Source organism: Calidris pugnax, unplaced genomic scaffold (genome assembly GCF_001431845.1).
Source record: "Calidris pugnax isolate Ruff unplaced genomic scaffold, ASM143184v1 scaffold42, whole genome shotgun sequence".
Classification (NCBI taxonomy): domain Eukaryota; kingdom Metazoa; phylum Chordata; class Aves; order Charadriiformes; family Scolopacidae; genus Calidris; species Calidris pugnax.
Genome location: NW_015090920.1, coordinates 6,695,044 through 6,710,393, shown reverse-complemented (window position 1 = coordinate 6,710,393; position 15,350 = coordinate 6,695,044). Strand labels below are relative to the sequence as shown.

The 15,350-nt window shown below is 37.2% G+C and overlaps 1 protein-coding gene across 3 annotated transcripts in view; it reads right to left on the bottom strand.

The window, feature by feature from the left end:
- MGAT4D (MGAT4 family member D) overlaps positions 1-15,350 on the bottom strand; it is a 44,143-nt gene that overhangs the window by 13,372 nt on the left and 15,421 nt on the right. For all 3 annotated transcript variants that reach the window (XR_001412929.1, XM_014950069.1, XM_014950068.1), the window contains 5 exons: positions 12,129-12,269; positions 10,121-10,254; positions 7,907-7,953; positions 5,859-5,972; positions 4,489-4,564 (listed from right to left, as the gene is read on the bottom strand). Coding sequence is in view for 2 of the 3 variants with exons in the window: in XM_014950069.1 (XP_014805555.1) it covers positions 4,489-4,564; positions 5,859-5,972; positions 7,907-7,953; positions 10,121-10,254; positions 12,129-12,269 (512 nt within the window). In the remaining variant the exon portion in view is untranslated. The remainder of the gene's footprint in view (positions 1-4,488; positions 4,565-5,858; positions 5,973-7,906; positions 7,954-10,120; positions 10,255-12,128; positions 12,270-15,350) is intronic.

Genomic DNA, 15,350 nt, shown 5'->3' with positions numbered 1-15,350 from the left:
AGCTAAAGGATACTTGGAAAAGGAGACTGACATCCATCAAGGAAATGGGAAAGGCCTTGGCTGCATTTTTTGCATGGCTTTCAGAGAAGAATGGGGGATCCGAAAAGCCAGAAGCTGTTCCAGTTCCTAAAGATAATGAGTCCAAACAAGGAGTTTAGAGTAATGACAAAAAGGAAATAAATGAATTCCAGAAATAATTAATGAGCAAGTAATTCAAGGTTTGAATTTGGTATGTGTGTGAACAAAACACAGAAAGAGGAGACTAAGCCTCCAAGAAAATGTTGGGGTGCAGCATAATGACGCAGTTCATTTGATCTTTACTTCATTGGCCCTGGTGCTTGTCTGGTGGCACTGGAATCTGATTCAGAAAGCTAAATAAGTAGAAAAAAAAAAAATAAATGCATGATTTCCTGCTGGTTTTGCGTCCTCGGCTGACTCAGCGCAGAGTCAGCAGCAAGAGCATGAGAGAGCAAGGCCCGGGGCGTTGAGCTGAGCGTGGCCATTACTGCCAGCGTAGGGCTGGCGTGGGAGAACCCTGTCTGTCGACAGGGAACCCAGGAGGAAGCAGGGTGAAGTCTGAAAGACAAGATTAAGAGCTCTGTTTTGACCCTGTCAGCTTTTGCTGATGGTAAAGATAGCAAAAACAGATAGATGGGGACAAACTGATCAAGATTCATGCTTATTGACAGATTCTGAGATCTGGGGACAGAGTTGACGTGACAGTTATGCAAAAGAGAACAACAAGCAAAAAAAAAAAAACAAACCCCAAAACATCAGTTTATCAGAAATCTGGCATAAAATGAATGAGCTAAGAGGATTACTCAGTAGGAGTTGTAAAGGGAGAAGAGCAAGGAATAGAAGTAAATTTCAGAGAATCCTTAATGAGAAATTGAGGCGCACCCAAAAAAGGACAAAAGGCAGAGGGAGGAGTATCTCAAAAACCTAATGAGACCACCATATCGAGAAACACTAGAAGAAACTGCACAAAAGTAGTAAAGATGAAAAATATAGAGGCTGTAATGCAAAGTGGGTGTGAATGTGGTTATGAACTGAAAGTAGTTTTGCATAGTGAGAAGTCTGAAACAGACTTTTCTGAAGCTGACAGTTAAAAGTGAATATCAGAGAATGAAGTTTGATATCCTACGTAGCACAGGACATTAAAAGTGGTTTATTTAACCCTGTACTGAGCACTGTATTTTGTATTCAACTAAAGCACATCTTCTTGAAGAGCATCTGCCATTGCTTAGAGATTTCAGTATCAGTTCTTTTTCAGTAAGTTATATTCCCTGTAATTATCCTGAACATTTAGCATGTGGTATCCAAATTCTAATTTGAATTTTTCTGGCTTCAGCTTACAACCACTTGTTTTTTATACGCTCTTCTCTACCAAAGGAGATTATGGAGTGGCTGTACACAGCTGGATCAGGAAGTTTAAGATATGAACTACCTAGTCCATTTGCTCCATTGCCATGAGAAGGCCAGTAGAACACATGATTGCAGCTAATTTCCCTTCACTCATCAGTACTTTGGGATGAAAAAAGGTATGTGCACAATAGCAAGGCTATGCAAATTTCCTAAATGCTAGGGAATAAATGGATTTCCATTCATTTTTCTTATGTGGGTTATCTAAGAGAAGTGAAAACAAAGAAGCAACAAAAAAAGTGGTAGCATACAATGGCAGTGTAGGCATCAGACTGGAAAGTATCTTCCTTTCTAAATTATATTAGGGTATTTTTATATTTGGAATCACTGTTCAACAAATATGTGAAGACTATTAAGCTGAAAAAACTTACTCTCTCTTTTTCCACAGCAAATGAACCTCCAGTAGTTCATTCCATAAAGATACCTTTTTTTCCTTAGTACAAGCATAAGGAAAATTTCATCTTAAAACACACTTTCATGAAAGTTATTCCTTTTAGGAGCTCTAGCACACTTGATCTAGAGTCTCGTGGAGGGGAAGGAAAAAAAAAAATCAATACGAAGACTCCTAATGACTTCACTGAGCTATTGCTCAAGCCTTAAACCCATCAGAGGAACACACTAGAGAAATTATAATGATGTTCAGATAAATGCTGCTGGCAATATATATTACCAGTATATACACATATATAAATAGAAAAAGCTCCCCCAGCCTCTACAAGGAAGAAATCATGAGGTAGAAAAAGCGTAGCAGTAGTTCAGTTAACGAAGTTTGAAGTTTATAACAGATTTTAACTGAAGATACTAAAAGATTGATTTACTGTTTTATTTTGGGTTCATCTGAGTGCTAATAGAAAACACTTCCCAAAACCTGCTGTATCTGAGATTCTCAAAGACACTTTCAGATTTGAAATGTTTAATCACTTCAGAATGAACTAAGTCTCTATGGGCACGAAGAATAAATGTGTCTCCTCACTCCTAGGTTGGGATTCAAATGCCTGCTTTTATGGCTAGGTTAAGATCCCATTATCTTGTTTCTGACAAGTGTCTCAAGGGGCCCTGGAGGGCTCCAGGAAGCATAGTAGAAGTGGGAACAAGCATGTAAAAGTTCTCTTGTTTTTTATTGATTAAGAAAACTTTACAAAAAAGCCCAAAAGAAGAAATAGCTGATTGAGGAAAAAAAAAAAAAAAAAAAAAAAAAGAAAAAAAAAGGCAAAGAAGAAGAGATGCTTCAAGTAGAAGAGATGCAATGACTGATGTGATTTACTGCCTTTTTTCAAAGTTTATGTTTGATCAGTAGGTTAAGGCTCATCCACAGCATAACCCTGTTAACCACAGTGGACTTCACAAAGCTACTTGCTTAAATCCTGATTCAGCAGTGTCCTAGAATGACTGCTTACATGTTTATTCAGCTAAGATCTTGCCTGGCTCATGATATCATGTAGACATCAAGAGTAATTACATATGGTTATCTTCTTTCAAAATTCAGAGTTTAATATCAGTCACCCAAATTCTACCATTCCTGAAAAAACAGTAAATAACATCTAATGCATTGCAAGTTTCCCATAAGATTACTGAAGTAAATCTTGGTGCCAGGCTGAAGAAAGGGATTTTTTTAGGTTGTTTGCTTTCCATTAGTATAGGCTTCCAAACAGAGATAGATGATAACTATCTTTACGGCAGCATGTCTTCCTTCTTTTCAGCTGTACTCTATGGAGAATTTCCCTGGGCAGACCAGTATCTGTGCTAGAGAAGTAGCTGCAGGCTGAGCACACAAATGGAGAAGTGGATATACTAGATAAGGATATGAGGAAAGCCTAGTTTCCTTTTAAGAAAATTCCAAATAAAGCCATAACAATCATCAGACCATCACAGTCCAGGCTTTGCTCTGAATAGCACGGTTCAGTCCTTATATAATGTCCCAGATAAGAAAACCCATACTCACAAATGTCTTTAAAAATACAAACACATAAGTAAGTCATTTCCATGCAAACATGCATGCTTGGAAAACTTTATAATAGAAAAGGAAATTAGGTGTCTGGCAGCATGATTAACATTTGCCTTCACCGTGCTTCCCACGCCTTAATGCTCTAGTGCACTTAGTATTGGGTAGCGTTCTTAAAAATATACAAAAGTCACAGAAAAATACTTCATTTTCCAGTAAACCTTAACTGTTCAATGGACAACACTTCTCTTTGTCCGCCTGTCTCCTGAGGGCCTGTGCCAAGTTGGAGAACAGAGCGTAGACTCTTGAGAAGCCCAGGTCAAAGGCGTTTGTGCTAAATGCTGACAAGAATTGTATGAGATGCTGGCTCTTGTGGTCTTCTGCTTCTGAGAATCTTGTGATGTACTTATGTGATACAGTCTGAGGCCTGTTCGAGCAGGAGAAGAGCCAGGAAAACTAAGTACGAAAAACACTCTCCTGAGCTTTTTAAACAACTGTTGACATTGACGAGCTACGTGAAATTTTATGGATCTGTTCCATTACTGAACAATCATGATCAATTTTGGAATCTCAGGTGATGATTATTGTCTTTATGGAGTGCAAATTAGGCCTAATCTAGAATGATGGCTAAACCTAAGGATGAATACATGTTTAGTCTAACACTCTAGATCTTCTAGAGAATTTAGAATCTGTACCAACTCACAGTTTAACCTTGTCTCCAGTGTCACTATACTGGTATGTTTCCCTATCTATAAGGGTTTTATGGTTCATTGTGTTCTGGGCTGTAACCTGGACCTACCAGCACTATTCTGCCTTGCTGCACCAAGTGAAAACACATTAAAATCTGACTCTCTCAAGCTAATCAAATAAGGGTTTCATGCTTCAGTTACCTTGTTATTCAACCTCACAAATGACAGGAAGGTACAGGTGGATTTAATCAAATAGTACCTGGCTGCAAGATGTATATAAACACAGAAATATGTGAGTGCTTGAAAAGAGCACAGGAAAAATACACAGAAGTTGACAATAGATTGCTGTTTTTATCGAGGCCTTTGAAACAAAATTGTCAAAGCTAATAATCAGTACAGATCTATTGCAGCTATTTAATGATAATGTGAACATACCTGTAAATAAAACCTTCCCTTAGGTTGGGCGTATAGCATCAAAAAGCTATAATCCAAATTCTGCTTAGTTCTCCACCTAAACATAAGCAGCAAATTCTGATAAGCTTTTTTTGGAGGGTTGCAAGAGTTATTTCTATGATAAAAGCACCTCTAATGCTCTGCAGTTTTTTCTCTACAGTAATACTGTAAGGTTGAGTATTCTAACTCATTGAGAGAATAAAAATTCCTTTATAATCAGTGTAAACATTTGTAAATAATTTGACTTTCCTATAAAAGTTAATATTAACGAAGCAAAAAAATTTGATCTGTATCAATGCAATGTGAAACAAAATATCTAACAAGTATATTCATGTCAAATGACTTAAAGATTCTACTCATTATAAGTAGAATTATGAGTACAGTTATGAACAGTAGAGATTAACACAATGATTATTTATAGATCTAAAATTAAGTGCTGTTACTGATGAATAGCACAGAAAACAGGTTGATAAACTTCATTTTCAGGTTTAAATGTAAACACAAATTTTTTTCTACACAGTATAGTCTCTCATTGTACCAGAGGATGAAGCATGATGATCAATGCTATAAGACTAGAGAGTAATTTATCAGGATTTAATTAACATAAGTGTATCTGATTCAAATCTAATCATATCTGAAACTTAAGTACGTAAACATGTTTGTGCTCTGAAAGATAAAAAGTTTGTCTATAAACCCAACAAACATGCATACATACACTTGCTGATTTCCATCAACCTAAATTTTCAGTACTGCAGCTGTCTTGCTGCATTGTTGGGGTAGCTTCTGATAAATTAGTTACTGTTGATCAAAAGATTACTTTCCTCCTGTAAATCAATTTGGCTAGGTTATAATCTCTGTCTCAGTGAATTTGGGGCGCACAAGCGAATGAAATCACCAGTTAGGATATATTATTAACAGTAGTATAAAAAGCCCATGATCGCCCAAAGTTAGGTCATTAATTAAACCCACAGGAGTTGTTACTAGTTAGCTAAGGGGCCTCGTGGGGTTTCTGTTGTGTATTCACAGAGCCTCTCCCTTATCTGTCACATAAAACATTTTCCTATTTTTTCCTTTATGAGCAGATCATCGCCTCTTGTCATTATCCATGTGGTTTAAGACCTGTGGGATGTCTAGAGTCAAGACCCAAAGGAGAAACCTTGGCTCTCACCCTGAAGCTGGTGTGCAGCATAGCTTTTCTCAAGATCCACTTGTATAACAATTTTTTTCAAAAGCACACTTGAGGTCCATTAACTCAGAAATACAAAAACATTATCACCTCAGTGTTGACTTTTGCAGTATTTTCAATTTTATACTCTTAGCAAAATCTCTTAGGATTTATACAGCTATCTTACCTTACTCTGTCCTCTGAATCCCCAAATGTTTTTTTCACGTTGGAAAGATCTGGATAATAAGAAGCAGGAGGAGAAATAACCTCTAGGATTCCAGACTGGATTTCTCTGGGGAAGCTGTGAAGAGAAGCTTAGTGAGAACCCATTCCTCAAAACGACTTTAGAGGGCAACCACAGAAAGCAGCTCCCCAGAGTTAGGTCTGCTCTTCTGTAAGTGGAATTTACAACTCTAGCAAAGAAACTAAGTCACAGAGATTGTAAATTAGGAGCCAGCTATCAGAATGGGCAGGACTGTAACTCAAAGTCACAGAAAATGCTGGAGACAGGCGAGTCTCAGAAATCCTGCCCCTCCTGCATCCTGAGATGGTTGCCAAACCGCAGCAGTAATTCACAACCAAATCCACTATCTAGAACTACACACAACTATTCCCCCTTGCATGAGAGCTCCTAGTTTCCTTACACTAGCTCTAAGTCTAATTCTACATTCTAGCCAAAATGATACTGTCCTGGAGTGCAGGTTTTGTATGGGGAGTCTAGTTCTGCTCCAAGGATTGAAGTTTCCATTCAAAAAGTAATTGAAAAAATGCGTAAGCAACTTTGAGAGCCAAACCTGGAAGCCAAATGTCCATCTTCCTCCAGAATATGTAAAAAATATAAATCTTCCATTTTTAATAGGTATAGGATCAGGGAAATAAGGAGTTCTCAGAAGTGAGCTCCCCACTTCCTATCACTCAAGAAAAAAGGCTAACATTAAAAATCAAACACATCTCAGTAGAAGCAGCTCATGAAAAAGAATCTCAGTCTTACTGTGTAACACTGACAAAGCATCTACTCCGCAGTAGTATTTTCAAAAAAACATAACAAAATTGTAAAAATTATCTAAGTGCTCGAGTTGCTATGTGTATTGTACCTTGTTGCACTCAGCAGTCCTGAGGAGGACCACCTCTTCCCCTTGTCCTCACTGAAGTACTCCCAGCTGAGCTAACCCCTCTGGAGGCAGGAGGAGACTGCTATTGCTTAGCCAGCAGGCTCAGCTCGGGGAGCCTTCTGGGGGAAACCTGCACCCTAAATACACTCTGGGAAACCCCCGAGTAGAACAGGACCTGCAGTAAAGCCTCAAAAGTGAAGGAAAAGGGCAACCTCTCTGGGGATCCCACTCAATTTTTCTGTTTTTTGTTTTTCTTACTATTCTAAAAATGTTGATGCAGAGGCTGAGAGCTCTCTTGTAGTCATTTTAAATGAGAAGAGAGGGGAATGGCTGTTTCGCTTCAAGTACTGGCCAAAATGGGGTTCAGTCAGAGTGACTAATTCACAAATGAGCTGGTGCGCTAAGGAAACCAGCAACACCAGTACTGCAGCACAACGCAGATTCCATCTCATGCTTTTTTCAGTCAGTTGTGCTTCAGGGCCTTTAGCCTTACCTCTAAGGTTTTTCACGTGCACACGATGCCATAAACGTCTGTAGGAAGGAATGATAAGAGCAAGCAAATCTGCAGCGGGACTCAAGCCATCGCTTGGTAACCCTTAACGTTAATTTGGCACAGCAGAGAATACGCATCTCATGTTACCCATCAAATAATAGTATATAACATTATAAATAGAATCAGATTGCTGTCCAAAATCCGTTGCTTTCATGAAAAAGAGGATAATGAGGAAACAAAAACACCTAGAAAACATGACAGACACCAGAATGCATCGCAGGGCCGTGAAGTCAGTGGGGACCCAACACATGCAGCCACTGGTGCCTTGAATTGCATCATTAATTTCATATGGAAAAGATTGAGGTCCAAGTAAATATTTATCAGAGCCTTACATTGAGACCGTGCCTAATTAAGTTAAGGCCTATTTACGAATTAAGGAAAATAAACTGACACACATCTTTCTGTTCTGAAATTACAATACACATACGAAGAGTGCACCTTTGCCTCATTTCTTAGCGGTTCCATTGCAGTATGGCAGAGTTATAATTTATTGCTGAAATGCTCTTATTCTTTCCAAAAAAGCTCTGAAGTGTTTACTAGCTCTTCAGGATTACGTTCTATGGGACTTACCTGGTTTTAATACTTTCTGCAACACTGTTAACATATTCTGCATTCACCTAAAGAAAAGAAGGGGCGGTTCATTTCAAGTCACCCACTTTTGTATTAAGCAAAATTTTGTAGGGAATATTTAAAAGCAAAGCCTTCATTTTTTATTCTCCAATTCTTTTCATCTCACACAAAACCAGTACCTTGGAGCAGCATTTCTACTAAAGGACTACTACTACTGAAAGTCAACTGAACTTTTAACATAATTGAAAGTAGAACCGAACTATCTCCAGCTATGGTGTCTGCATTTTGTTTTTTCACTGCTTCTGCAGGAGACCAAGCCATTTTCTGCATAAAACTCTGTTCTACAAATTTCACTTATGCCAGAAAAGTACACACATATAACAGTCAATAAATAGTGTCATTTCAGGTTAATCATCCAAAAATCACAAAAGATCCCTGAGGCTGTTGAGAAAAGTCACTTAAGCAAAATTTTCTAAAGCTAGCAATACTTAAAACTTTTATTTAGAGCTTCTTCCTAATTTAACAAACTTATGGCTCTTAGTCTGGAAGTTCTGAGGGCACAGTTATTCACTGCTGCTGCTTCATAAAGAATAGCAGTTTTAGTGTGGAAAACACATTTGTTAACTACATTAAAGAGTGCTAATTTTTATGGATTTTGAAAGCAATACAATTCCTGTCTTAGCAGTTCAGATTTTTTTTTAAATACACAAATAATTGTTACCAGCTATACATTAAATTTGTAATAAGTAACAAAAATGCAATGTGATAAGTAAAGAACTGTGATCAGAAAAAAAATACCAACAACTTTGAAACTCACTTCCAGTCAATAAGTTACTCTGATTTAATCCATGATGTAAATATTTAACTGGATTTTCTGAAACTTTCTGGGAAGAAGTAAGGTGTGGATTTATAATCAGTGAATGCACTTTCATAATTAAATGTTCTTGTGGCCTCCCTTAACAGGACTATCAATCTGTTCTAATTTACAGCATGGCTGAAAAACAGAAGCTGCAAGAACCTGACTTTGGGGATGGGAGAAAGGGGAGAGGCCTTAAAATGGCAGTTTAATCCTAAATTGGCTGGAAGGGACTATTACTATTACTACAACCAGAGCTATTGTTTGCTAGAAGTGCCACATCAGGGCTGTCCACAGTGGGGAAACTGCACTTTTCAGAAGTTAACCCTTAAAAACTCAAAGAACTGTCTGAAGCCCTGCAATAGAAGGTTTATCTGAAGAGCAGCTAAGCAGAACTCATCATTGCCAGGGCTCTTCACTGGGAAATAGCAACTGTAAAATAAAATCAGCTCCTGAGAATTCTGCTGAAGAGAACTAAAGCCATCAAAGTTGGGCCTATCTTGTGATCCAAACAGAAAAGTGGAAGTCATGACCTAATTTAATAAAGTGAACTATGTTCTGTTTGACAGTATTACAGTTGCAAGAGCAGCTCTAAGCGATGACTGAACTAAAAAGGCAAACTTTAACTGTTAATGAATACATGTATGAGACTTAATGTTGTTTATGGAAGGACAAAGAAGTATGAAGAATAAATATGAAGCCTGAATAACTGTGCGGTCTTTTTACCTGCAAGTGACTATCACTAGCTATTTCCCTTCTGTAGCTTTTTCCAGTGTGATCAAGACATTTTGGACTGAGAAAAAATTCATTTACCCCTGATATTTTACCTCGGCCACTGTTTACTTTCCCAGACATGGAACTATTCAAGTCTCTGAGCAGTTTTCTTATTCACAAGAAATGCCAATACACATGCAGAAGGCAAGTATGTCAAGGCACTTCGCAAGACAGATGTTACCAAACCAGCAGCCAAATAATCTGAACTTTTGGTAGACTGAGTAAGTTTACTTTTTTCAGGTTCTATGGAACTTTTTTGTGGAGGATTTACACTTCATTCTTAAAGTAGAATGCTTTCAGAGATAATTTGTGAGTTCACATGGTTTTATTTGAAAACCTGACCACAACAACTGTATTTGTAAATGTAATATGAATTTTTAGCCTTCGATCACCTAAGTTACAAGGGTTTTTCCACATAGGAGCACTGAGGCACCAACTGCTCAGTATCTCCTGCAGCCATGAAGAAATCCCTCCCAGAGGCCTAGCTAACAATATTTGGCAGCCTCTCCTACACTACTGCACTAAAACATAAATCTCCACATTGTCTTTCTATCAGTATACTGCACCTTCTCATGCAAACTCACCTCTGCTATAAAGACGATAATCACGCAGTCTTTCTTTTGCTCTTCAGAAAGCTCAAACAGTAGGGAATGCAATGTATCAATCAGATAATGTTGTTTTTCCCTTTTCACAGTAGGAATACCCATCACCAGTGAGACTGCAAAGAAAGAAGTCCACAAACCACATAATTTTAAGTTGGGTAAAGGGAAACTGAAATTACATTTTAATTTTGATTTGATGCAACCATGAGACTTAGTGACAGTTAATATTCCTACAGCACTGTGGCAGCATTTGCTTTATTACCTGGAAGGAGAGATACCTCCAGCTAAGTTTAGGTTAGAGACACCTGTGTCTTGTGAAACAAGCACCAGATCTACACTGGGTAGACTGTCAGCATTTGAGAACTTGGAGATATTACTACGTCTGGCAAACACACAGGTATCTGCTGTTGAGTTTCAAAAGCAGGTTTCACAAAAAAAGCTCTTGGTATAGAGTTGGAGATCTGAGTAGTAAGTCAAACCAACACGCCTTTACTGTGCAAGTTGTCACAGGAGGTGAGCACTGCATATCTCAGAAAGGAATCCAAAAATCAAAATCTCAGAAATCTTCCTGAGCAGTTTAAGTTACATCAATCCATGGCTTTGACATAATCGATAATAAGAAGAAAGGAACTTAGATGTTATTATTATAAAGAAGAAAGGAACTGAAATTGTCTCTGGCAAAGACTCCACTAGTAGCAAATCTGTGCTTTACTACCTCATTCAATTGTAAGCAGTACCTCTCTTTTTTCATTGGTGAGGGCACAACTGGAGTCAGTGATCTAATAATAAGGCTCAGTAAACCTGTAAAATTCTTAGTCCTTGCAGAAGAGTCGATCAAAACCTCATGAGGCTGGTAAGGAAGCAGCAGATTTTGAAGGAAAGGAGTAGGTGCAGTTAGCAACTGGCTCCAGACTTCATCATTTGTGCCAGCGTCAGCTCAAAAATGCCAAAGTTCCAACATTCCTTCCCAGCACATAACCTGCTAAACCACTGGAGGTTTGTTTGGTTTTACATGCTGAAGGTCAACCTGTACTTGTTAAACTGTGGTCTTACTATTGTGATTTTCATGTGCAAATAAATGAAAATTAAACATGCAGCAAATTCAGCATGCTATTATTAGTTATTTCTTTTCTTCTCTTCTTTTTGCTTGCTTGCGAACATATCTGATTTTCTGTGGTTTTTTTGCAAATCATTTTGCTGACTACCTGTGGACTTTTTGCATACTCACACTGATCTACAAGCACAAAGATCTCACAGTGTGAGATCCACAGTGAGAACCACAGCAGTACACACCACTAGCCCACGTTAGGGGCATGGCCATGCTATTTTTTCAGTTAAATCAAATGTGCTGCCGATGTTTCTTTACATAAATCACCCTAGAGAAAGGCAAAATAGAAAATACAAACCCCAGCAAAATAGATGACTAGTTCCTTGTTTGCTTATTGGGTTTGAATGTTCTTCTTACCTATCACAAAACAATTAGAAGATATAACTTAACTACTTGCATTATAGTTCACTGGAATTGATTACGATTTGTACAAATATCAGCTGATGAAAAAGTTACACTGAAAATTTATTAATATCCTTCAAATGATTATATCACCTTTCCATTTGCTTCTAACTTTAGCAAACTGTGCAAGTTGTATATTCTCCCTGGTTTCCTTAATCATACTAATTTTGGGGGGAAAAAATGTCAGCTAATGTGTCTTTGCAACATGAATCCATGATTAAGAACAAAAATAACATTGCTTTTCAGTTATGACTACTTTCTGTTGATATTTGAAAAGGTTTATCAGAATGATTTGGGGAATACTTGAAATTGGGATAAGAGTGGTAAAAATGCTTTTGCCATTCCCATTAAAATTTATTGTTTGGTAACATTATAAAGTTTAGGGAGAAAACCCTCTCTGATCTTTCAGTATGCCTCATTGGTTGAACTTAATATAAAATGTAAACAGACAGAAAACATAAGCCAAACTTTATTTCCTACCTCCTGTTCTCTGTTGGCCAAAAATAACATTTGGAAAAATGGCATCTTCATATTCTCGAAGGTGAGGTAGATAGTAGTACATGTTTGTAAGGTGCACGGGGAGCTTTCTGGTGAGGTTTGACACTTTCCACTTCATATCATCTTAAAGAAAAAACAAACCCACATAGACGCATAAATTAAAAAGCCAGCAGTGAAGCTTATTATTTCAACTGTTTTCCTCAATACTGCAGGTTACCACACACAGGTTATTCACACAGAACGTTTCCTCAGAAGTGAGTAGATGTCATATATTATTACCCTGCTGCAGTAATACAGTGGTAATTGTCTGGTGTGACCCACCCCACCCAGGTGATGGTGCAGAGCTGCAAGCCTGAACGCCCTGGGAACTCTGCCTGCATTTCCCTGTGCCTAAACACTTACAGGACTGAGTCATCTTAACAGAAAATAAGCAGTTATTTTAAAAGCAGCAGAAAAAAAAATGTTCTTTTTTTTTTTTTTCACAGTTGGCAAGCAACATTTAGATGAAAAGAAACACAGATTCTGATTAATAACTTCCTTAATTACTTAAAAAACTTAAATGCTTCCTCCAAAATATAACAAATGGTGGTTCTCAAGGCTCAAACTGAAGTTCTCAGGTTATAAAACGTCCTATGGCAAAAAGACAACCAGATCCAGGCCTTTAGAAACTATTTGAGAAACAAAACCGTAGCAGTTAAGATGAAATAAAGATGTCAAGGCTCAAACTGAAGTTCTCAGGTTATAAAACGTCCTATGGCAAAAAGACAACCAGATCCAGGCCTTTAGAAACTATTTGAGAAACAAAAGACCATAGCAGTTAAGATGAAATAAAGATTAAAATAATTGGAATACTTATTCATGTTGAAATAAATCAAGCATGACCTTATAGAAATAACCCTATTTTTGAAAAATAAGCCATATAAAAACCAAGTGCCATTAATTTACTAATTTATCTTCCTTGATAGAAACATTCCTGAATGTTCCAGTGGTGGTAAAAATTCTTTAAAATCAATTTAAGAAAAACTTGAACAACTTAATTCTAAAATCATTATAAAACCAATCATAAGCTTGCAAAAAAAAAAAAAAGTGCTTAATGTAAGATACCCGTAGGGACAGAGATGATATGCAGTATGCGATTTAAAAAAAAAAGGTATTTGAATAGATTAAAATGAAGACTATTATTTACAAAGAATAACAAATGATCTTTCTAATATTTAAGAAAACTGCTTAGAAACAAAACTGAAGATCACTCCAGACTTTATTTACCAGTTGTCTAAAGGCTTAAATCTTACTTTCCTGGCACAGGCAGCATACGGTTTTCATACTAAAATTTTGCCTGTCGTTCTCTGTTGCTGAATTTTTTAAAATCAATTTAAGAAAAACTTGAACAATTTAATTCCTAAATCACTATAAAACCAATCGTAAGCTTTAAAAAAAAAAAAAAAAAAAAAAAGTGCTTAATGTAAGATACCCGTAGGGACAGAGATGATATGCAGTATGCGATTTAAAAAAAAAAGGTATTTGAATAGATTAAAATGAAGACTATTATTTACAAAGAATAACAAATGATCTTTCTAATATTTAAGAAAACTGCTTAGAAACAAAACTGAAGATCACTCCAGACTTTATTTACCAGTTGTCTAAAGGCTTAAATCTTACTTTCCTGGCACAGGCAGCATACGGTTTTCATACTAAAATTTTGCCTGTCGTTCTCTGTTGCTGAATTTGTCTATACCCTACAATGTATATGTCTTTTGCCCTGAAAGAAAAGTAAAACTCCAGTGAATTTATCTAAGGTAATTCATACTCCAGTGGGTGCCTCCTTCAGACACTTTATCAGTTGTGCAAAGAGGCTAGTGCTAGGGCACTTCTTGCTATCAGAACAAAACTTCAATTCGTTTTAGCCAACAAAATCATGCTCACATTCTTCCAAGCTGCAAAAAAATTCAAACCTCACAGTTTCGCAGTGAGCAAGGCAACAGAAGGTTTACTGACTTAAATGGAAAGTTATTTTTTCTAAGAAATGCATCTGAGGTGACTCCCCAAATCTACCAGCCTTCAAAGTTCCTTAAAACAAGTCTTAGAAATTACCATCATCAGCTTTACTCACTCAGCTCAGATCAATAAAGAATAATATTTGTTTGAAGTTTTTCAACTTTCAAAAGGTATTCCCACTGAAACTTAGGACTCAACAGAGAGCCCCCACTCTACAGAAAACAGGCTTTTTAAAAAAAAAAATAAATAAAAAAATCAACATATACATATATGTCCAGACATTTGTGTATGAGAGAGAGAGACACAACTCCTCTTCTTCTGCTTTGTCATTAAACACTGAAACTTAGGACTCAACAGAGAGCCCCCACTCTACAGAAAACAGGCTTTTTAAAAAAAAAAAAAAATAAAAAAATCAACATATACATATATGTCCAGACATTTGTGTATGAGAGAGAGAGACACAACTCCTCTTCCGCTTTGTCATTAAGTATACAGGCATTTAGCTGCATAGAAACTTTTTTATTTTTAAAACCACGTTCATAAGTTTTCATGGACTTTCCATTTTTATTTGGAAGTACTACCTGTCAAGGTTTGGGCAATGGACTTCAGTTTTATTGCAAACAATAAACCTTTTCATTTTTGTTGTACAATAAAACTTGGCTGGAATGAGAGGCAGAAGAGCGAGTAAAAATAAAAGGAAAACTATTCAATGATTTTAAGAAATTTCTGCTTTGAATCCTATAAATTGACAGCTTTAATACTTTGTGATATGCAGCTGGCTTTGATAAGAATGAAGAGCAGAGGAAAGGGGAGCTTGCACTCTCCTCTACTGCTATTATGTGCGCTAGGCAGTAACTCTCCATCCCCAGCATGTGGAGACACTGTTAGGTGACAACATGGTCTCTATTCTAAAACTTATAAGGCCACAACCCTGCCAACACTCAGGCATTTGTTTATACACCCCTGAACAGTCCCGCTGAATTAACATCGAGATAAACAGACAAAAAGAGGCAGAGAAGAAGAGGATAAGAAATGTACTGCTATTATGTGCGCTAGGCAGTAACTCCCCATCCACAGTATGTGGGGACACTGGTAGGTGACAACATGGTCTCTATTCTAAAACTTATAAGGCCACAACCCTGCCAACACTCAGGCATTTGTTTATACACCCCGGAACAGTCCTGCTGAATTAATATCGAGATAAACAAG